The following is a 23,007-nucleotide window of genomic DNA, read 5'->3' as shown; positions in this document are numbered from 1 at the left end:
ATTGGAACCCCTCTCATCGTGACAACATGTCTACTTGAAGGTTTCAAATAAAGAGCTTTTGGTTTATGTGGGAATATTATTAGTTGAGTTTTGGAAGCATTAGGAGAAACCTTCCATTTTTGCAAGTATGAAGAAAAAATATCCAAACTTTTTTGCAATCGACTACAGATGACACGCAAGCTTCGTCCTTTGGCGGAGAGGCCTGTGTCATCCGCAAACAAAGATTTTTGACATCCCTGAGGTAACTCAGGTAAGTCAGATGTGAAAATATTGTATAATATTGGTCCCAAAATGCTGCCTTGGGGAACACCAGCTCTTACAGGAAGTCTTTCAGATCTGGAGTTCTGATAATTAACCTGAAGTGTACGATTTGACAGATAACTTTGAATTATTCTAACAATGTATGTTGGAAAATTAAAGTTTTTTAATTTTACAATCAAACCTTCATGCCAAACACTGTCGAATGCTTTTTCTATGTCTAGAAGAGCAAGACCAGTAGAATAGCCTTCAGATTTGTTGGAACGGATCAAATTTGTTACACGTAAAAGTTGATGAGTGGTCGAATGTCCATGGCGGAATCCGAACTGTTCATTGGCAAAAATTGAATTTTCGTTGATGTGGGCCATCATTCTGTTCAAAATAACCTTTTCAAAAAGTTTACTGATGGAGGATAGCAAACTGATTGGACGATAGCTAGAAGCTTCTGCGGGATTTTTTTCTGGTTTTAAAATTGGAACAACCTTAGCATTTTTCCATTTGTCAGGAAAATATGCTAATTGAAAACATTTGTTAAATATATCAACTAAAAATGATAAGCTACTTTCTGGAAGTTTCTTGATGAGGATGTAGAAAATTCCATCATCACCAGGAGCTTTCATATTTTTGAATTTTTTAATAATAGTTCTCACTTCTTCCAAATCAGTCTCCCAGGCATTTTCGAAAACGTTCTCTTGATTGAGAATATTTTCGAACTCCTGAGTAACTTGATTTTCAATTGGACTAGTAAGTCCTAAATTAAAATTGTGCGCGCTTTCAAACTGCATAGCAAGTTTTTGAGCTTTTTCACAATTAGTTAGTAATAATTTGTTTTCATCTTTCAATGCCGGTATTGGCTTCTGAGGTTTTTTCAAAATTTTAGATAATTTCCAAAAGGGCTTAGAGCCAGGGTCCAATTGAGAAATCTTATTTTCAAAATTTTTATTTCTTAATTGAGCAAAACGTTTCTTGATTTCTTTCTGCAAATCCTGCCATATAATTTTCATAGCAGGATCACGAGTGCGTTGAAATTGCCTTCTCCTCACATTTTTAAGACGGATCAAGAGTTTAAGATCATCGTCTATAATCACGGATTCAAATTTTACTTCACATTTTGGAATTGCAATGCTCCGGGCTTCAACAATGGAATTTGTTAAAGTTTCAAGAGCATTGTCAATATCAAGTTTTGTTTGTAAGGGAATATTAACATCAAGATTAGAGTCAATAAATGTTTCATATATATTCCAGTCGGCTCGAAAATAAATGAAAGTGGAGCTGATAGGATTGAGAATCGCTTCATGGGATATTTGAAATGTAACAGGGACATGATCAGAATCAAAATCAGCATGAGTAATCAGTTGACTACAAAGATGACTAGAGTCAGTTAAGACCAAATCAATCGTAGATGGATTCCTAGAAGAGGAAAAACATGTAGGGCTATCAGGGTATTGAATTGAGAAATATCCTGAAGAGCACTCATCAAATAAAATTCTGCCGTTGGAATTACTTTGAGAATTATTCCATGACCGATGTTTGGCATTAAAGTCACCAATGACAAAAAATTTTGACTTATTGCGAGTCAATTTTTGCAAGTCAGTTTTGAGCAAATTAGCTTGCTGTCCAGAGCATTGAAAAGGCAAATAGGCAGCTATGAAAGTATATTTACCAAACTGTGTTTCAACAGAAACACCTAAAGTTTCAAAAACTTTAGTTTCAAATGACGAAAACAGTTGATGTTTTATACGCCTATGAATGATGATTGCAACTCCCCCACATGCCCCATCAAGTCGATCATTACGATAAACAAAAAAGTTAGGATCTTTTTTTAGTTTGGATCCAGGTTTTAAATAAGTTTCGGTAATAACTGCTATATGCACGTTATTAGCTGTAATAAAATTAAACAGCTCGTCCTCTTTACCATTCAGAGAACGAGCATTCCAATTTAAAATATTTAAATTATTATTTGGATCCATTAGAAAAACGTAATCCAATAACAATTTGATTTGTAAATTTTACACCTACTTGGACTGCTTCAGTCATAGTGGTGGCTTTGAACATTGCATCAATCATTAGATTCAATTGTTCAGTTAGAAAATTAAAATCTGAGGCAGACATATCACTTGAAGTGGGTCCATTTGATGATTTCCCATTTAAAATTTTCGGTAGACGAAGAAGCTGAGTTACCTGTGGCGGTAGGGTTTTTTCCATTTGATTTGAAACAAGTAGAATGGGTACTCATGGAACGAACAGGGGAGGAGTTCAAATTTCCTGCTACGATATCGGCAAAGGATTTTCCGTGGGTAGATACATTCGAAATTGAAAGATTCGAACGGCTACCCGACGGATTAAAATTTGTTTGTGAATGAGCATGATTATGATCTTCCTGATGGGTATGATTCATGATCAAGCGATCGTTAACTGAAAAATGAGCATTGTTCGATACTCTACCAGGCAAATTCCGGAAACGACCGTTATCGTAACGGATATTATCTTTCATCTGCCTGGCACGAGCCTCAATGACCCTTTTGCGTGAAGGACAATTCCAAAAATTGGACTTATGGTTAGCCCCGCAATTACAGCATATGAACTTAGTGGTATCTTCCTTCACTGGACAGACGTCCTTGGCGTGAGAAGAACCTCCACAAATCATGCATTTAGCATCCATGCGACAATTTTTTGTACCATGACCCCACTTTTGGCACCGACGGCACTGAGTGGGCTTCTGGTAATTTCCTCCAGGTTTCTGGAAATGTTCCCATGTCACACGGACATCAAACAAAAGTTTTGCTTTTTCTAAAGCTTTAATATTATTTAGTTCTTTTTTGTTAAAGTGAACTAAATAAAATTCTTGAGAAAGCCCTTTCCGACCAATGCCAGATTGGGTTCTCTTTTTCATAATGATTACTTGGACTGGGGAAAATCCAAGTAAATCATTTATTCCATTTTTGATCTCTTCAGGTGATTTATAGTCACTTGAGAGACCTTTCAAGACAACTTTGAACAAACGTTCAGTTTTGTCGTCATAAGTAAAAAATTTGTGCTTCTTCTCTTCAAGATGTTTGAGAAGAAGTTCACGATCTTTAAGAGTTTCCGGCAAAACGCGACAGTCTCCTTTCTTTGCGATTTGGAAGGAAACCTTGATTCCCCTAATGGAGTTCAAGATCTCCTGCCTAAATCCCGCAAATTCGGAACAACTGACCACGATAGGCGGCACTCTTTGCTTCCTCACTTGAATCAAAGAGCCTGGGCTAGAGGCTGCTTCGATTTGGTGTTCGGAAAATTTGTCTAGAGCATCGAACTGATTGCTCATTTCGATACAATTATTCATTTCACCCTTGGAAGAAAGTTCGCATTCCGGGGAAGCGTCCTTTCTTCCATTCTTGCCACGTGTAGTGACAGTTTTAAAACCCACTTTTTTGGAAGGAAGTAGTGAATTCAGAGATTCACCCTTCCTTTTGTTAGTTGTTGATACCATGTTTAGTTAATAAACGAGAAAGACGTGACCTTCGAGAGGTTTTTTCCCTAGACGGTGTCCAAGAAGGATTATCACCGCTAGCTTTCGCCAACGGGTCCAACGAAAAATTGAAGGCACGGGTCCAAACAAGGATCGTAAAGGGATCAATAGTAGAAAAAATAGTACTGAAAAGTACTGTTTAAGTAGCACTGAAAAGTACCGTTTTTAATTTTAGCACTGAAAAGTACTGTTTGTGTAGCACTGAAAAGCACTGTTTTATTGCTTTAGGTAGTTTTTAAGAAAACTTCCAAGAGCAGAGAGAATTCGTGTACGCACAGCACGAAGGTACGATGCGCACTGTCGAGAATATTGATGATTGTGTCATGTACCGGGTGACATTATGACGAAGACGACGGCATGATTGGTGATAATATAGGTAAAGACGTTCGGCATTATTTTGAATGAAATGAAACCACTTGTAGAGTAAAGTGGGGCAAAAGTTCGAGTGGGGTAAGAGTTTCTTTTTAAGATTTCTAGCTCAATTCAAACCAAATCTTATAAATGTCATGGTGGTTCAAATGCTATTTAAGTAAGATACTTTCAATTCAAATATCATAAAAATTGATTGAGATTTGGAAAATTTATGGTTATTTGATGGTTTCCGACGTGAATATGGTAATTTTTGGTCAAACTTTCGTTGCATGGAACCAATTGAAGATAAAATCTTTTTCAATATTTTATATAAGGGCGTTTCTAGGCCTATCATAAGGTTGCTTTGAGGTGTATTAGTTTTTGCATAAATGCTTGAAAACAATTTTTGGCCCATAGTTGGGCCAAACGCTCAAATCACCGGGGCAAAAGTTCGACCCATGGCCATGTATAAAATCACGGAAAGAATTGCAAATTGCCTAAAATCCAAATATCATCTTCAAATTAAGTTAAATTTGTCTGATCTTGCGAAATCTGTCACCAAAATTCTACATTTCTACTTAGTTTTGCGAAAACTGCTATTTTTGAGTATATTACAATTAACCCGGTTTTGGGCAATTTTTTAATGAAAATTGCCCCACACTAGATTCGAACTCTTGCCAAACCGGTGGGGCAAAAGTTCGAATAAGCCAATCAATTTTGAAACTGTCATAACTTAAAATGGGTAAATATTTTGAAGTTTGTTCAGCAAAATTATAGCCAATATGTTGAAGGTTCACTGTATAGTATTTGTTTTGTTTTAACTGCTATTGTTTCTTTAATGAATGTTCGAACCCTCTGAGCAGAATCTCAAATAGAGAAACTTAAAAGTAGATGGAGTACCGTGTTAATTCCGCTCCTAAATGCTTATCTATGACAGATACGCGTATTTCGACTACCACTTGCAGTCTTCTTCAGTGTCAGTTACTCGTATCCACTGAAGAAATCGTCGCATCTCTCTACCTTAAATACTAACACCAGATAAGTACCTACACAACCAATCTACCCAGGAAAAATAAAATTTCGATAGGAGTATACCTGTCATGTCTTTGTGAAAAATTGAAAAAGGGGGGATAATAATAACTATACAAATCCTCAACTATCTACCTATGTATTAAAGCTCGTTTATATGTCTTAGCTATTGTTTTCCTGGAAACTTTGATTATACCACTAAGGTCGAACTTTTGCCCCACCTTACTCTACCGAAGTAGATCTTCGACGTTTGAGGTACTACGTAAGATGTGTGTTAAAAGTAGTTGCGTAGTAATTAAGATTGACTATTGTATATAACTGTGTGTTCGATAAAATGATGTACATTAGTTAAAATGATGATGTCCACAAAAGCATATAATTGTATCAACCTGAAGCACTTGCATACCAATTTATTCAACATAAATAATCAACATATCTCATAATATGCAACCGAAATCTTTCTTCGAACGTTAAAACAACTCCATAAACTACAAGAGCGCCACATTAACCAAGTTTAAACATGCATTTTACCATCATAAACCCTCACAAATGGACGCAATTCATTAAAAAGTCGAACTTTTGACCAACCTACCCTCCAGGCAGGATCATCAAAAAGCAAATACCCCGTCAATTGTGGGTTACCAAAAACCGAGCGGTGCCTTTCGGTCAGGATGAGAGACCTGGATTCAAATCGGCAGCAGCTCGAAGCCAGCTCGATTGAAGCACTTCATGACCTCAATCAAGCTGGCGGCTCCGTTTTGCAAAATGAAACAGTTGACTCAATCATGTGGTATCTTCCATCCATCCTACCGCATGATGAGGCGATTCATTTACACAAATGAATATGAAACATCGAAAAGTCTAAGGAAAATATTGAATGGAGAACATTATTACTCACCTGCTTTTTCAGTATGATGTGTTTGCCCTTCCAGTATTTCATCATGCCAAGGGCTTGCAGTGTGCTCACGATGTCGTACGAATTGATGGCCATTTCCTGGAATCGAGAATAGTACAAAAGTGAATATAAGGTCTGTTTTATTTATCATTGAGAGGTTTTCTTGACCATCAAAAAATAATTCCTATAGCAATATGAACTACAAACCAATAAAGGGCAAAATTATATATTTTTTTCCTTGTATGCATCGTAAGTACGTTATGTGTATAAAAAAAAATTCTGCCAACGAAAGTTTTTAAGCAATAGAAAAATATTATTTAGTGTGCTAAACAATTGTACTTTTGAGCGGTACTTTAAAACCTACTAATCCCTTTTCGATCGTTTTAGAACTTCAAGTTTTTAATAATCAATGATCAAAACTGTATGAAAATAAGCAATAAGCTTCAATTCGATGCGGCCCCTTAGTACATACAGATTCGGTGGACTTAAGTAGAATATTTTCAACTCAATTTGGGAATCAAGATTCCCTAATTTAGTCTAAGAAAGAAGACTACCGCGTTTTTCCGGAACCCTCTAAGATTGCAAACAGTTCCGCATATTTTCAAAAATACTAACTGGGATTCCTTTTTATAATTCTTTAGATAATTTCCTTCAGATTTTTCTAGCAGTTCGTCAATAAATTTTTCCGAACATTTCTGTTGAATCTCTACAAAAAATAACAAAGGCTACCTTTTAAGATATCACCAAATATTCATTCCTGGAATCCCGACAAAAACTTCTCCATAAAAAATTGCTTCATGAGCTTTTCAAGGAACTACCGCAAATATAATACTGAGAACTTGTTGGAATTCCTTCAAGCGTTCATCTCAGATGGGACTTTAGAGAATTACTCTGCATATGTTTAAGGCATTTTCTATATTTCCCCTTTGGTTAGAAAGTATAGGGGAAGTGGTGGTAAAATGAACAGGGGTGGTAAAATGAACACTTTGCCTTTTATCGAGAAAAACAAATTTCGATGAATTTTCATCACGCACGGATGTTTTATAGCATAAATCAGAGTGTTCGAGTTATTAAGTAGGTCAATTGAAGTGAAAATATTAACGAAAGCTAAGATTTTAGAAAACCACGTTTGAAAATTAGAACTGACGTAACTTTTAGCTCGGAAGACTTGGGGATTTTCAGTGAGGTGAATATCGTTATGATATGAGGTCAAATATGATACCTTCAGAAGTCTTTTTGAATGGGTAACAATCATTGATGGATATACTTTCGACAAAGCAATAAAAATTTTCAAAAATATTTGTTTTGTTCACGGTTTTTGCATGATGTTCATTTTAACACCACCAGCTGTTCATTTTACCCACTTACATCGTTTTTTGCTAACGACAAACATTTGTGAAAATTCAACTCTTTTAGTCTGAATTCGTGTCGCAGCTATAGATAACATCCCTGTTTTTGATGTTGTGGGATAGAACTATACAAATTCCTCGTTTTTCTATCAGAAACAAGATGATCTCCTTAAGGTGTTCATTTTACCACCCCTTCCCCTAGCCAGAATTTCATTTTTTTCTTATCCCTAATAGTTTTCTCTCTTAACCCCTTGTGAAATTTACCCATTTTTAATTTCTTCTTCATATATATGTAACTTTTGAAGATATTCCTTTTGAAAGTGCCTGATAAATCTCTCGGGATTGTGAAAAATACATTTAGGAAGGTTTTTGGGTTTCTTCAAGGATGTTTGGAAAATACCTCAGATTTTTTTTTTTTTTCAACTATTCTTTCACGGATTACTCAAGCTGGTATTAATATATAAAATGATCCTAGAGCGATTTCTCTAAGGATTTCCATAGGATTCCATCGCCAATGTTTACAAATTTGTCTAATGCAACCCACAGACGCTCAGACGATATGACCAATATTGACTCCAGCCCCAAGTTTGACCGATTGGCAGTTCTTTGAAGTAGCACTTCGCATGTTTTGAATGATCTCGGCAAGTCTAGTGGATGTGTGATTGTTTTTTTTTCGAATTCTGTGGTTGTGAAGGAAATATTTGTAAAATTTTTAGGCAATAATTGTAGTAATGAAGCAGAAGAAATGGATATTTAATGAAAAATTGTCGGTGTTTAATCTGAACAGCCATCGATATGTGAATGGCTATGGGACCTTTAGTTATTCTACTTGAAAGTTCTTACAGGGATTGATGGGTTATACTAATGATTCCACCAAAATTTCTCCTGGGATTCTACCGGGAATTTTATCAACAATTCCTTCAGAAAATTATACACGCATTCCATCCACAAATTCTTTCGGGAAAAACCCTTCAGGTATACCTTCAGGAATAAATCCAACCGATCTTCCAGATTTCTTGAAGGAACCTTTCAGGAATTCCTCTAGTAGTAAGTTCCAAGGATTTCATCTAGGCTTACTACAAGAATTATAAAACGTATTCTTTCAAAACGTAACCCAGGGATTCCTCAAGAAATTCCTCCAGGGATTTTACTATGACTTTCGTCTCAAATACCTCCAGGAAGTCCTTAAGAAATTCCACCAAGAATTCTTACTTAGAAAAACACGAATTGGATTTTCTACCAACAAATTTTAACCAGGTTCAAAAATCTTCCAGTGATTCTTATAGTTATTTCACTAGGAATTCCTCCACTGATTCCTCCAGAAAATCTTTCAGTGATTCATCCAAGCAGTGATTCAACTCAGAATTCTTACAGAGAGAGAATTCCTCCTAACATTCCACTGAGGGGCCTTGAGGGTTTCCCCAAGAAATACTGCAGAAGAATTCACCAAAACTATTTTAGAGATTCAGCCAGCTCCGGGGATTCTTCTACAGAATCATCAATATTTTTTAACCCGTTTAGGCCTGAGTGAAGGCAAAAATTATAAAACCCTCACCACTCAGCGAATTCTTAATGGATTCAAATGATTTTTTGTCAGTATACATATCTAGTTTCTAGAAGTGGACAGAGGAACGCGGAAATATTCATATGGTCGGAGTTATTCCGGTGGATCACTGGGTCAGGTCGGGTGATTAGGGTACTGTGCGTTTGTGCCCCTGGAGGCAGGCAAATTTCAAGACACTGATAATTTCCGGAATCGGTTATAATGTGGCCACTATATGACAGAATTTTAAGAAAATTGCGTCAGTGTAAACCTTTTGAGAAACGATTGAATCGGATAACTATGAGTTTTGCATTTGATTAATCATACAAATGACCATTTTCGGGTCCTGGGACGCCTCAAACTTACGATAAAGAGGCCAATTTGTATCTGAACATCTGTGTCAAGCTTATGGGAACGCATTTGAGTGGACAATTACGTTTGATTTCTACTTTTCAAGCATTGAAACGGTTTAGTATCCAACGAATCCATAGCCGGTTCTTTCGGGCATTACGTCTGAATGGCCACATCCGATATATTTTAAACGGTGCAAAACTCTTCATTTATAATGTTGAATATCAGATCTTAATGATTTATACAAATAAAAATGATTGTCATTGCAAATAAAAAAGGTAACTTGGCATGTCCCAAAAAAAACCTTTTTTAACCCGACTTGACCCAGAGACCCACCGGAATAACTCCGGCCACAGGAATATTACCGAGTTCCTCTGACTACTTTTAGAAACTAGATATGTGGGTCAGTGAACTGACAAAATATCATTTGAATCCGTTAAGAATTCTCTGAGCGGTGAGGGTTTCAGTATTTTTGCTTTCACCCAGGCCTGTACGGGTTAATCAATCCTGTGTTTACTCCAAAGATTCCTTCAGGTATCCCTGAAAAAATCTATTCAGCAATTACTTCAAGAATGTACCAGAAATTATTCAAAGGATTCATAATTTATCCATCAATCGCTCCAGGAACTCCTTTCAGTATTTTTTGCAGGAATTTCTCCAAGGAATCCACCAAGATTTACCATAGAGAAGCATTTTGGAACTCTTTCAGATATTGCTTTACAAGTTCTTCCAGGGAATTTCTCCAGCAATTTCTATAATGTTTCCTCCAATGATTTCTGAACAAACTGCTCCAAAGATTTTTCCAGAAATTTCCAGTTGTTACCTCAGGGATTCAACCTGGAGGCAACCGTTTGGCCGGAAGGGTAATTTGGCCAAAATCAGCATGCATTTGTAATGTATTTCGTACTGTATATCAAAGAACAATCTATGTTTAATGAAGAATAAATCATCGTTTTTTTTATTTCTTTATTAGTATCATTCCAAACATTACATTTATTTCTTATATCTAGGTGTTCTGTGTTATTAGAAACACATTAGACATTTTACATATTTATTACATTTGGCTTGAATGCCCTCAATGTGATTTTTGAAAGTTAAATTCTTATCTAGCATGAGCCCTAGATACTTAACTTCATCTGACCAATTTATTGGAACCCCTCTCATCGTGACAACATGTCTACTTGAAGGTTTCAAATAAAGAGCTTTGGGTTTTGTGGGAATATTATTAGTTGAGTTTTGGAAGCATTAGGAGAAATCTTCCATTTTTGCAAGTATGAAGAAAAAATATAAAAACTTTTTTGCAATTGACTACAGGTGATACGCTTGCTTCGTCCTTTGGCGGAGAGGCCTGTGTCATCCGCAAACAAGGATTTTTGACATCCCTCAGGTAACTCAGGTAAGTCAGATGTAAAAATATTGTATAATATTGGTCCCAAAATGCTGCCTTGGGGAACACCAGCTCTTACAGGAAGTCTTTCAGATTTGGAGTTCTGATAATTAACCTGAAGTGTACGTAGATGAAAAACCGAATTTAGTACTATACCATTTAATTCCACTAGAGTTTGTATCCTTTGACAGATACGCGTATTTCGACCTGAACTGAAAGGCCGTCTTCAGTGTCGTGTACTAGTCGAGTCTAGTACACGACACTGAAGACGACCTTACAGTTGAGGTCGAAATACGCGTATCTGTCAAAGGATACAAACTCTAGTGGAATTAAATGGTATAGTACTAAATTCGGTTTTTCATCTACTTATAGGTATTCTACTAAACAGCTCGAAGATTTTTTATCTGAAGTGTACGATTTGACAGATAACTTTGAATTATTCTAACAATGTATGTTGGAAAATTAATGTTTTTCAATTTTACGATCAAACCTTCATGCCAAACACTGTCGAATGCTTTTTCTATGTCTAGAAGAGCAAGACCAGTAGAATAGCCTTCAGATTTGTTGGAATGGATCAAATTTGTTACACGTAAGAGTTGATGAGTGGTCGAATGTTCATAGCGGAATCCGAACTGTTTATTGGCAAAAATTAAATTTTCGTTGATGTGGGCCGTCATTCTGTTCAAAATAACCTTTTCAAAAAGTTTACTGATGGAGGAAAGCAAGCTTCTGTAGGATTTTTGTTTAGTTGTAAAATTGGAACAACCTTAGCATTTTTCCATTTGTCAGGAAAATATGCTAACTGAAAACATTTGTTGAATATATCAATTAAAAATGATAAGCTACTTTCTTCTGGAATAAATCATTGTTGATATACAAATAATAAGCTCTTTAGTCAATGCTAAAGAAGAGCAACCTAAAATCTATGATTCACTCATAATGGTAATGGCTGCCAGGAATGGTTTTCGCATTAATTTTATTCTCAGCTTTTGATAGTAAATAAAACGGTTTATGACTTCCTGGAGATCGCAGCAAGCCTTGGTGGAGTTTTGTTGCGGTTATGTTTTTGCTAAATGTATCGTTTTTTCACTAACAAAAAAAACTGTAGTGAAAAAAATTTGCCAAGTGATTCAGCAGGAATTTATAAATTTACACAGAAGAATCATCCGATCATTTGGCCGATCATTTTGAATGTTTCGTCGCTACATGTGTTGGTATTTACATTAACTCATCATTTCCATAATAAATAAAACATTCGAGTGATTCCAAGCAACAGCACTTAAATTTGGTAAATTTTTTAATTCATTTTTTTCTATTGAGCTGAAACTTTGCACAGTTTTCCAGTTCCATCTAAATCGTCATTTTCCGATATCAAATCTTCAAGTTGAGTCACGACTAACTTTTCAAAAGTGTGTATGTGAAAATAGTTCAAAAATATTCAAAAAGCTGCACAGCAAAAACGGTTCGTTCGATTGTTAGACAACTAAAGAAACAAAGTTAGACAACTACATAAAGATTCAAAAAAAAATACACACAGTAAAAAAATTTTTTTTTGCATTAAAAAACATAATTGTTGACACAAAAACTCAAATATCTCAAAACCCTATCGGAATACCAACGTAATTTTTTGAGGGAAAACGGTCCATTATATTATCTATCTACCATAAAAATTTGGTAAACCAATAAACAAAAAAGTTATGACATTTCAAACATGTCACAATTTTCACATTTAGTAGAAAAAAAAATTTTTTTTTTCGGTGTAAATTATTACGGGAACCGCAGTTTGTTGCTGATTTTATTGTTAAGGGCCTTGCGTGAATTAAACAAGTCGTTTTCATGTATTCATTAGTATTATGTATATTATATGTATAAATATTATGTATATGTATAAATATTATATGTATATGTATATATGTATAAATTAAAATGAATTAACAGATTACACGAAAATAATTTTTTTTTTACCAGGATATTTTTTTTTTTAGAGTATGATCGATGAGTTTCTAAATGTTATATATAAACTTTAAAAGTTTTGGATTTGGGTATGCGTTATGAGATCATGAAAACATTTTATTAATACTTATTTATTTATTTATTGTTATTCAATTTTTTTTACAATATCGAACACTTTTGCATCATTATCAGTACAGTTCGAGTATAGTTTTGCTTTAATTTTATTTTCTGACAATGGAATGAAACAGTGAAATTTTTGGGTTCCTTGGATCGTTTTCGCGTTATTATATTGCTCGCTGAGCTCTGATGCCGTTAATTCGTACTCTTCAGTAGTAGTAAAACAAAATGATAATTTTGTTAAATCTTCTTCTTTTCTGCGATTCGCCCAATCAAATAGTTCTTTTGCAGTTTTAATTGGATGCTCACGTTCTTTGGCTAAACTTGCTCTTGTGGCCATGCGCTTTATGGTTCCTCCAATAGCATCACAAGGACCTTTGCCATGTGACGTAGCAAAGAAATGCCATTCTGCATCAATTCCGTACTTTGATTTAAATTGACATAGGCTCGAAAAATTCTTACGGTTTTTGTACTGCGATGCTGCTTCATCAGACATGAAATATATCTTTCTGATTTCTTTATCCTTATCAACGCGTAAAAAGATAATCATTTTGGCAATGAACAAATTTACAGATACTGAGTCGTGTCTTAAATCTTCGGAAATTACAATAAAACTTAAATGTTCAATTTGCGTACTTCCATTGAAATAAATAACGAATGGATGAATTGTAGCTTGTTGTACGTTCCAGTGATGGGACTGCACTTCATCTTGCAATACAAAGCTATAGTTTTCAGAAAAATCACAAATGACTAAAAATTCACCATCTTGTAATGTATTTTTCGTATTTTTTAAAAAGCGGGATTGCTCTGTTTTAATAAAGTCGTGAGGAATTAAACTTTCTAATTTCAAGCAAAAAAATGACACAAACTCATCTACAGGTCACACCTATCCGTGGTCACCCATTGCTCAAATGATAACTGATCAATATAATTTTCTTCCAACTCAGCGAATAAAGTATTTTCCAATGATGAAGAATCTGGTCAATCCGAACAAGATCGTAGATAGCAATTTGATGTTGTATTTTCACACAAAAGACTACCAGTTAACATTTTAATATCCTTTGATAAATTGATTCTTTTCAAACTATGTAAGATTAGGTTAATATTTTCGTGTGTTGTGCACACACAAACATTATGTGTTCCTGAATTGGATAGAAGCTTGCATTGCCTTGGACGAAGGCTCGCAAATGAGGAAAAACCTACCTTAATATTTTCGTTAATTTCCTTGAAGCGTGTATACGCTTCTTTCAAAGTAGTCATCATTAATCGTTTTTGGATTGCTTGACGCTTTCCATCTTTTTTTAAAGATACATAATCTTTTTGGCCAGGCATAGCTCTACTTACTACATCGTCTTCAAAATATTGAATTATTTTTTCTTTTGTCTCATCTGTTAATGAAGTACTCGACCTAGCATTTTTGGTTGCAAGACAGTTATTTTTGAATTGTTTTGCCTCTTTTGCTGTATTTCTATTGGTTTTGAACTCATCAATGGCGTCTTGAATAGACCACGAGCTTGGCAGCATCGACAAAATCAATAATTTTTCTTTCCTTGTCGTGGCTAGATTCGAGAACCTTTCCTTCATATTCATAATTACCTCATCGTAGTCTGTATTTTCCACATCCTCAGGTCCTAATTTGAAGAGGTTTCTTCGTACAGCTTCTTTGATTTCACGGTATTTTTTCTCGGGATAATTGACGTAACCCATCTTCGTCCATTTAATCGGAGTCACTTTTATTCCAGCTATCCCTTCGTTGAAGCGTTCGATGTTGACCTTCTGGATGCACTCATCTTCTGATTGATTTGTTGAAACAGATGTCGCTGATGGTACCGTGGCAAGACTATCTGCACTTGGTACTTCTGGTAACTCCTCAGTTGTTGTCGGTGCATCTAGTAATTCCTCAGTTGTTGTTGTTTTCGAACTTCCTACAACCTGATCCACCGATGATGTACATATTGCCCGTTTTTCAACGTTTAAACGGCAGGACGTACAAATGCGTAAATTTGTATTCAATGTGATGTAGACATTGGAGCATAACCAGCCGCTTTCAGTTTATCTATGGTGCTTTCGGTGAGATTTCGTAGTTCTTTCAAACACTTTTTTTCTGCAAACGGCCTGCAACAGTTGAGAAAGCGACTACTCATGTTGCTCGTTAGATTTTAATAAACAAAATCACTTTTAAGTTTTTACTGACTAGTTTGGTGTCGTTTGCTTGACTGAAGAAAAATTTTACAATTAAATCTTTTATAACCATAGTGGTAGTATATTTTTAGCTTTTTCGTGAGTATGTTCATGGTATGTACCTATCATGTTTTTGATGTTGTTGAAGTTACTCGCTTTCTCCCAAATATGATTAACAAAGTCTATTCTCTACCAAGGCGGGTCTATACCCAGGTGTAATCAGATTTTAACTTTGTGGAGAAAACCAGCGCCGAGAAAACCGACCTGCTTTACGTATACTAGATCACCTGGGTATAGACCCGCCTTGTTCTCTACGAGGTAAACTTTTTGCAGGTAAACTAGTCGTATACCTGTATAGAAATTTTTTTTGTAGCTTTTGTCTTCAATATTAGATTTCTTATAGGTTTCTTTTATCAAAAGGTTTCAACACTATTGAGAGAATTTTTCTTCAGTTACGTACAATAAAAAAATATGACACTATCAAGACTTTAGATCACAACACTGGATCGCGTCTAACTTTCTAATAGATGCTATAATAGTTATGAATAATTAAATAAAATATCATGAAAACAACTTGTTAACCTCATGTGGTACCCTTAACAAAAAATTCAGCAACAAACTGCGGCCCTAAAAAAAATTAACAATGAAAAAAAAAAAATTTTACTAAGTGTCAAATTTGTGAAATATTTGAAATGTCATAATCTTTTTGTTTATTGGCTTACCATCACCAAATTTTTATGGTAGATAGCTGATATAATGGACCGTTTTCCCTCAAAAAATTACGTTGGTATTCCGATAGGGTTTTGAGATATTTGAGTTTTGGTGACAAAAATGATGTTTTTTAATGCAAAAAAATGTTTTTTTACTGTGTGTATTTTTTTTGGAATCTTTATTTAGTTGTCTAACTTTGTTTCTTTAGTTGTCTAACAATCGAACGAACCGTTTTTGCTGTGCAGCTTTTTGAATATTTTTGAACCATTTTCACATACACCCTTTTGAAAAGTTAGTCGTGACTCAACTTGAAGATTTGATATCGGAAAATGACGATTTAGATGGAACTGAAAAACTGTGCAAAGTTTCAGATATTTTTGAAATGGTCGATCAGAATCGACTTGCATGCCTCCGTGGAATCCCTCATTCACATTTTTTTTGCTTGTTTTTGTATGTGTAAAAATCTTTGAAAGGTTTGTCACCAGAGGTGTCAACATACTGGTGGTTTACATTACAATAAAAAAAAATGTTGTATTTGAATTGAGGTTGCATGAGTCGCATCACTTGCCAAGGTGAAGGCTAAACGTGTGGCATAATAACCCTGCCCACTAACTCAATATCCTTTCCATGACAACCGCGGAGATGCAGAGGTGATCTCGGATTCTAGTAACATCGATAGTCACACTAACAATCCTTCCCTTCCCCCTATGACCGTGAGGACGTGGAAAGCGCCGTTATTGACTTTTAAAATTTGAGCTCTCGATTTGTGCACATTGAGAATGGTAAGCTAATCCAAAGCCCCATTCATTAAATCTCTGTGCAACTCCGATTGTTCTGGTCAATCACGGAGTAGCAACTACGAATTGTATGGTCATTAGACTGATGCAAATTTTGAAGTTTTTGCTCCCCTATGCTTAAACGGTGTCAATAATGATGAAAATAATTCTCCCAAAATTTCAAGTAATTTGGAAGAAATTTGGTTGTGCACAGGCCAATTGAAGTTTCTATGGAAATTACTATGGTAAAGACAAACCTTATGTGTTCAGTCCTCTAACTGCTCGTAATATTAATTTATGGAAAAGTGAACAAACTCTACTAATGTGAAATCTTCCCAGCTACAACTTTGCCGAAGACCACATTTTGATGGGACGTAAGGATAATATGTTATTAGTGATTACAAAGTCTAAATCATGCTAAGATGATCATTTAATTACTTTCAGAGCAACACTGCTGTTTTGCTGTAGAACATAGTAGCCTGGATTACTTTGATCTATTCTACCCGCCAGGAGCACCACTGTTGCCTGCCGAGCAGTTGGTTAAGCATGCAAACTGCAAACCCAGATTATGATTAAGAATAGCAATTTATCCTTAAGTCCTATCAAAATGTGGTCTTCAGCAAAGTTGTAGCTGAAAGGATTTCACATGTGCAGAGGTTGTTCACTTTTCCATAAAACATTATGTCGTAGAGATAGACGCCTGGACACAAAAAGTTGGCGTTTTTCATAGTAATCTCTATATAAACTTCAAATGGCTTGTGCACAGTCAAATTTATTCCGAATCATTTCAAACTTTGGGGGGATGCTATTTATCATAATATAAATCGTGCAAGCATAGGGGAGCAAAAATTTCAAAATTTGCATTACTCTAATGGTCATCTATGCTTATGCTTAAGGTACCGGTGCAGTTGTGTAAGCTTCTACTGTAAGACACAGGGAAAGGGCAGAAAAGCATTCAAATTACCGCGAGAGTACCTCAAGGTTCAATCATGGGTCCGATGTTATGGAATGCGATGTACGATGACGTACTGAGGCTGTCCCTTCTGAAGGTTGTTAAGATTGTTGGCTTTGCCGACGATATCACCCTAGTGGTCTATGGCGAATCGATGGAGGAAGTAAAGTGCTGTAAAGCGCACTCTATCTCCATAGTAAGTTGAGTAATGGGTGAGGTCTAGGAAACTAGGACTGGCCCGTCACAAGACTGAGGTGGGGGTGGTCAACAATCGCAAGCCCAAGCAACGGGAGCTTATCTCGGTAGCACCATAGAGTCCAAGCGATCCCTTAGGCATCTTGGGGTAATTAACGATGACAAGCTCAGCTTCGCTAGCCACGTTGAATATGTATGTAAAAAGGCATCCATGGCTATTGCGGCGCTATCGAGGATGATGTCTAAAAGCTTTGCTGTGATTACCAGTAAACGCAAGCTCCTGACAGGCGTAGCGTTATATCTCTACTGAGGTAGGGAGGACCATTATGGTCAAACACGTTTAGAACGAGCAGAAACCTAAAGCGTTTGGTAAGCACGTAAAGGGTCATGTGTTTATTTATTTCAAGGCAGCGTACGACTCAGTGAAAAGAAAATAGCTGTGGCAGATAATGTCTGAACATGGTTTTCCGGCGAAACCAATTAGGCTGATACGTGCTACGCTGGATGGTTCGAAATCAAGTGTTCAGATCGCATACGAGGTGTCAACCTCGTTCGTGACGTTAGACGGATTGAATTTACTGTTCAACATTGCTCTCGAGGGTGTTATTAGGAGATCTGACGTGCAGAGAAATGGCACTATTATCACAAGGTCGCACATGCTCCTTGGCTTTGCGGACGATATAGACCTAATTAGAATCGATCGCAGGTTAGTGGAAGACGCCTTCGTGCCTCTGAAGAGGGAGACAGCGGGGATAGGCCTGACCATTAATTCTACCAAAACGAAGTACATGGTTGCAGGTAGAGATAGAGTCAGGCTTGGTGGTGTAGGTGCTAAGTTAATGTTTGATGTGGATGTGTTTGAAGTTGTTTACCTTGGAACACTTGTGACATGTGACAATGACGTTTCCCGCGAAGTGAAAAGACGTATTGCGGCTGCGAATAGGGCCTTCTACGGACTACGTAACCAGCTTAGGTCCCGCAGCTTGCAAACGGAAACAAAATTCGCCCTATATATAACATTGATTCTTCCGCTGGCTCTCTACGGGCACAAAGCGTGGACGTTGAAAGAGTCAGACTGGAAAGCTCTCGGTGTTTTCGAGCGTAAAGTACTGCGGACAATACTCGGTGGGAAACTGGTGTGTGGCGCAGACGCATAAGTCACGAGTTGTATCAAGTGTACAAAGATGTCAATTTATGGAGCGTGTAAAATACGGCAGACTTCAGTGGGCTGGTAACTTAGTGCGAATGATGGAAAAAAGAATTGCTAAAAAATCGGATAAAAATTATGGAAATTAGATCCTAGAGATCACAATAATTTAGTTGTAAAAATAGGTCAGGGAAATTAAGAATTCGTAAGAATAGGTCAGAAATTAGGAATTCGTGGCATATATTCTGTCAAGGAAGTTGAAAACAAAATTCTACTGTCAAAATTATTGGGAACGAATGAATCCCTCTTAAAAATAATTAAGGGGCAAAAATTGCATGTATCAATGTACTGTGAGCGTGAGTAATTCAAAACAAATTAGTGATTCTAAATTAATCTTGATAATTTACATCTCGAAATGATCATATTAGAAAAAGCGAAACTTAGGGTCGCTTTGCGAATTTAACCAAGGTCTTATGAATGCTTACCAGTCACGCAATAACTGAACTGGAGTGAACTTCACTATAACATGTATTCTCTGGAATTAAATTAAAAAACCGAACATGCGGTAGATCTCATTCAACGTTTTCCATAAAACATTTATTCACATGTTGGCGTCATTATGTCCGCTCCTGCATCAAATGAGCTCATCGCACTCGAAAGCCATACATCATTACTCGATACACGATGGCCGGTCGCATTATTCGGAAGATAATTTCGATAAATATCAATTTCGGCAACTCCTTCTCTCCTTGGCTGCGCAATCAACCTGTCTTGTGATGGAGGTCCTGGGAGTAGAAGAAAATTCAACGGCTGCTGACCACTGTCCTCGTGCTCTTGATCTGACAACCTCCCTCCCTTGCAGAAAAAAACGACGCAGTTGTGCGATGTCGGTAAAAACGCCAAGACCCAAAGGAGTTTATCGACATCTGTCATGATTTCAGATTACAACCGAAGACGAAATTACTTATGCCCCGAAAAAACCAAACATAATGACCTGAACCTCTCGTGATACACAGCAAAAAAAAAATAGTATCGACATACGTGAATACGATCATATCATATTCAGCTCAAAACATAATCGAATTCGATCGAAATCCATTTCGAGCAACAATACAGTGCTTGTAATGAATTTTATTCACTTCCTCCAGTATGGTGAGATGGTATCGAACGCGAGTCTCACTCGCTCTAGATCATGGTTCAAATCCCGGTCAAACTTATGCATCTTTTTTGTCGATTTCTCAAGGCGGATCTATCGATTACATGACCCCCAATCAGAAGTCTCCGGATGGTATTGTACACCATATTTGCAACGAGACTGACGTGATATTACAGGTTAATTTTTACTGTGAATGGCGATCATCCCCCGGTGAATTGCAACAAGCCGCATGTGCCATAAACGACGACAATTACCGTGCTGGTGCAAGATGTTCGCCGGTTTCGACTTCGAGCAGCACGACGCAGGGATGTGCCTCAAGTGCCAAGAAGGATCCTCAATCCGGTTTAGTTTGCTGCTCTGCATTATTGTGGGGCCGTTCCAGGATGATGATACTTATTATGTAGATTTTTCTACCTTCTCTACATCTTGGCTGGAAATGCTCTAATTTGAATGGATATTATCGGATGATTTTGAAGGAGAAAAAAAAGACTCGCATGGAAGGTGATAATATTATGATAAAAGGTAGCAGATGATTTTGCGTTCTTTCCGTTGCATGTTTTATTTGTGGCTAAATATATACTATCGGGCGACGGAGGAATACGTGCCTGCTTGTCAAATATAATTATGCAATTGTTGTTTTCGGTAAACATAGTAATGAGGACCAATGCAAAGTGAAATATGTATTCACTTTTCGTAGCCTCATAATGAATTTATTAAACTTGACGTTCACAAGTTTGCCAGTGCTAAACTTTGTATATATTGTATTACAATCATGTAAGGGTCTCTGAGTTTGATTATTGTGTTCTTAGATGACGATTACTTGATTTGATGATATGGATATGAGGCATGGACCATGCGGGAAGAGGCCCTGCAAGCTGACGATAGCCTGGTATAGGACGATCTTCAGCGGGGTGCAGAGAACGGCGTATGGCGGCAAAGGGTGAACCACGAGCTCGCTCAACTCTACGGCGAACCCAGTATCCAGAAGGTGGCAAAAACTGGAAGAATACGATAGGCAGGGCATGTTGTAAAAATGCCGGACAACAACCTTCGCTCTGGATCTGGTTGGCGGATCAAGCGAGCGGGCAGAACCGTAGATGGAAATTTTGTATTGATGTTCCGTACATTTGCTGAGATATTTCAAATTGTGTTTAAGCCCATTGTTTTTTACATATTTAAAGACATGGACACCGTCTTCAGCCATTTATCTGCACAAACTGTTACTTAACACTAGACAACGGACAAGCACGCTCCAGAGGTATAGCCGAAAAGTTTCAACGGCTGAAGCGGGTATCGAACCCACACTCCATGATACGATGCGCTTAAATGCCTGACGACAATAATCACCCGGCCACGAGGCCCACAAGTTAAAAATTACGAGGTTTCGTCTTGAACATTAATCTCCTGTTCATAAAGCTTTTCAGTCAAAAAATCTCACCTGCGATATGTCCTTGATGCTAAGCGTGGTCCCGGCCCGGGAACACAGATATGCCAGCAGTACATCCTTCCAGTACGATCGGTACGAGATCAGTCCCAAGTCGGACAAAGGTTTTTCCGGCGATCCTATTTTGCCCTCAACACGTGTCAGCATGTAGCCTGAAAAAGATAAAGTAACATGTAAGGCACATTAGAGACGACACGTAATGTGAAAGGGTTCATTTGCAGTAAAACAGGTCTCACTAGGGAAGAGCCTAGTTCCCAGGCAGCTTCTTTTAGTGAGGGACGGATAGCGAACATTCAAAAGATTTATTTTTAACACCCAACTGACAAACACGATTTCGCAGCAAAAATCAGTCACGCGGAGTTCTACGCCGAGGCCGACGATGCGTCACCAAGTTGCAAAGGCACGTGACGATGATTGTGGAGACATATCTATGTACAACTAATTTTAGTCGTGTCTGAGATGAACCATTCTTGACATTCCCGAGCGTCGAGACACGGTGCTCCCCAGAGTGTTCTGATCAGAAAAAAAACCTCAAAAAAAAATCCAAAAAATAATCCATTTTTTCACATCTGACTTACCAGAATTACCTCAGGGATGTCAAAAATCTTTGTTTGTGGATGAGACAGGCCTCTCCGCCAAACGATGAACTCTGCGTGTCATCTACAGTAGACTGCAAACAAGTTTAGATATTTTTCTTCATACTTGCAAGCATGGAAGTTTTCTCATGATACTTCCATAACTCAACTTATAATATTTCCATATAAACCCTCTTTATTTGAAACTTTCAAATAGACATGTTGTCACGATGAGAGGTGTTCCAATAAAATGGTCAGATGAAGTTTAATATCTATGGCTCATGCTAGATAAAAAATTTTCTTTCAAAAATCACATCAAACCAAATGTCACAAATATATAAAATTTATGTATCCACATATTAACAGAAAATCAAAACTTTGTCTTAAGTACAAGCTTTTGATATTCATGAAACATTGAATAAATGTCAAATAAAATTATTAATAATTTTAGACAAAAATCATTGCAATCATCTACAAACACGATTAATGCAATATATGTTGAAACGAGCAGCAAAGCCATAGATATCTACTGATGAGCGCTGATTTAATGGATTTTTTCCATTAATAACTGTCTGAGGAACACCTTGAGAGTAATTGTTGTGTGACCATAAATAACTTTCATAAGAAAGTTATTCGTCGCGGTTTGCTCAGCCACTCAATAGAAGCCTTCGAGACAATGTTATAAATACAAACACATATTACAGAAAACCTCTTTCAAGCAGCAGTCGCACAGTTCTTGGACCTGACAGAGAGTTACTGGTTCAAACACCATAATTTACGTTGGATTAAGTGCAACCGCGCTTCAGAAGTGCGCCGATGCAGTTCTTTTGTAGAAGGAAACAGAATCTGCAATAAACTCATATTAAGCCGAGATTTATGCGCCACTGAATGGACACAATGCCCACCAGCAGCAGGAAACGACAGTCGCATTTCTCGAAATATGGCCAACTTGTGGCAACTTAAAATTTTAATACAAAAAGCGAAACAGAGCAAGTTTTGGGAGCAACCATTTCCGCCAATTCGCACGACTGAACCCCCAAGTGCGTGTCGGTAAAGCTACAAAGGAATGTTAATTTCGTAAATTATAACATCTTTGCGAGCAACCATGTCTCTTGAATGCGGGAGG

The 23,007-nt window shown here is 36.9% G+C and overlaps 1 protein-coding gene across 1 annotated transcript in view; it reads right to left on the bottom strand.

The window, feature by feature from the left end:
• Positions 1-23,007, bottom strand: part of LOC5573805 (histone acetyltransferase KAT7) — a 356,986-nt gene that overhangs the window by 55,713 nt on the left and 278,266 nt on the right. Inside the window, exons 7-8 of the mRNA XM_021845622.1 lie at positions 21,301-21,458; positions 6,048-6,143 (exon numbers count right to left, since the gene is read on the bottom strand). Of these exons, the coding sequence (XP_021701314.1) occupies positions 6,048-6,143; positions 21,301-21,458 (254 nt within the window). The remainder of the gene's footprint in view (positions 1-6,047; positions 6,144-21,300; positions 21,459-23,007) is intronic.

Source organism: Aedes aegypti, chromosome 2 (genome assembly GCF_002204515.2).
Source record: "Aedes aegypti strain LVP_AGWG chromosome 2, AaegL5.0 Primary Assembly, whole genome shotgun sequence".
NCBI classification, from domain to species: domain Eukaryota; kingdom Metazoa; phylum Arthropoda; class Insecta; order Diptera; family Culicidae; genus Aedes; species Aedes aegypti.
Note: the sequence above shows the minus strand (reverse complement) of the source record. Positions and strands in the feature narration are given on the sequence as shown.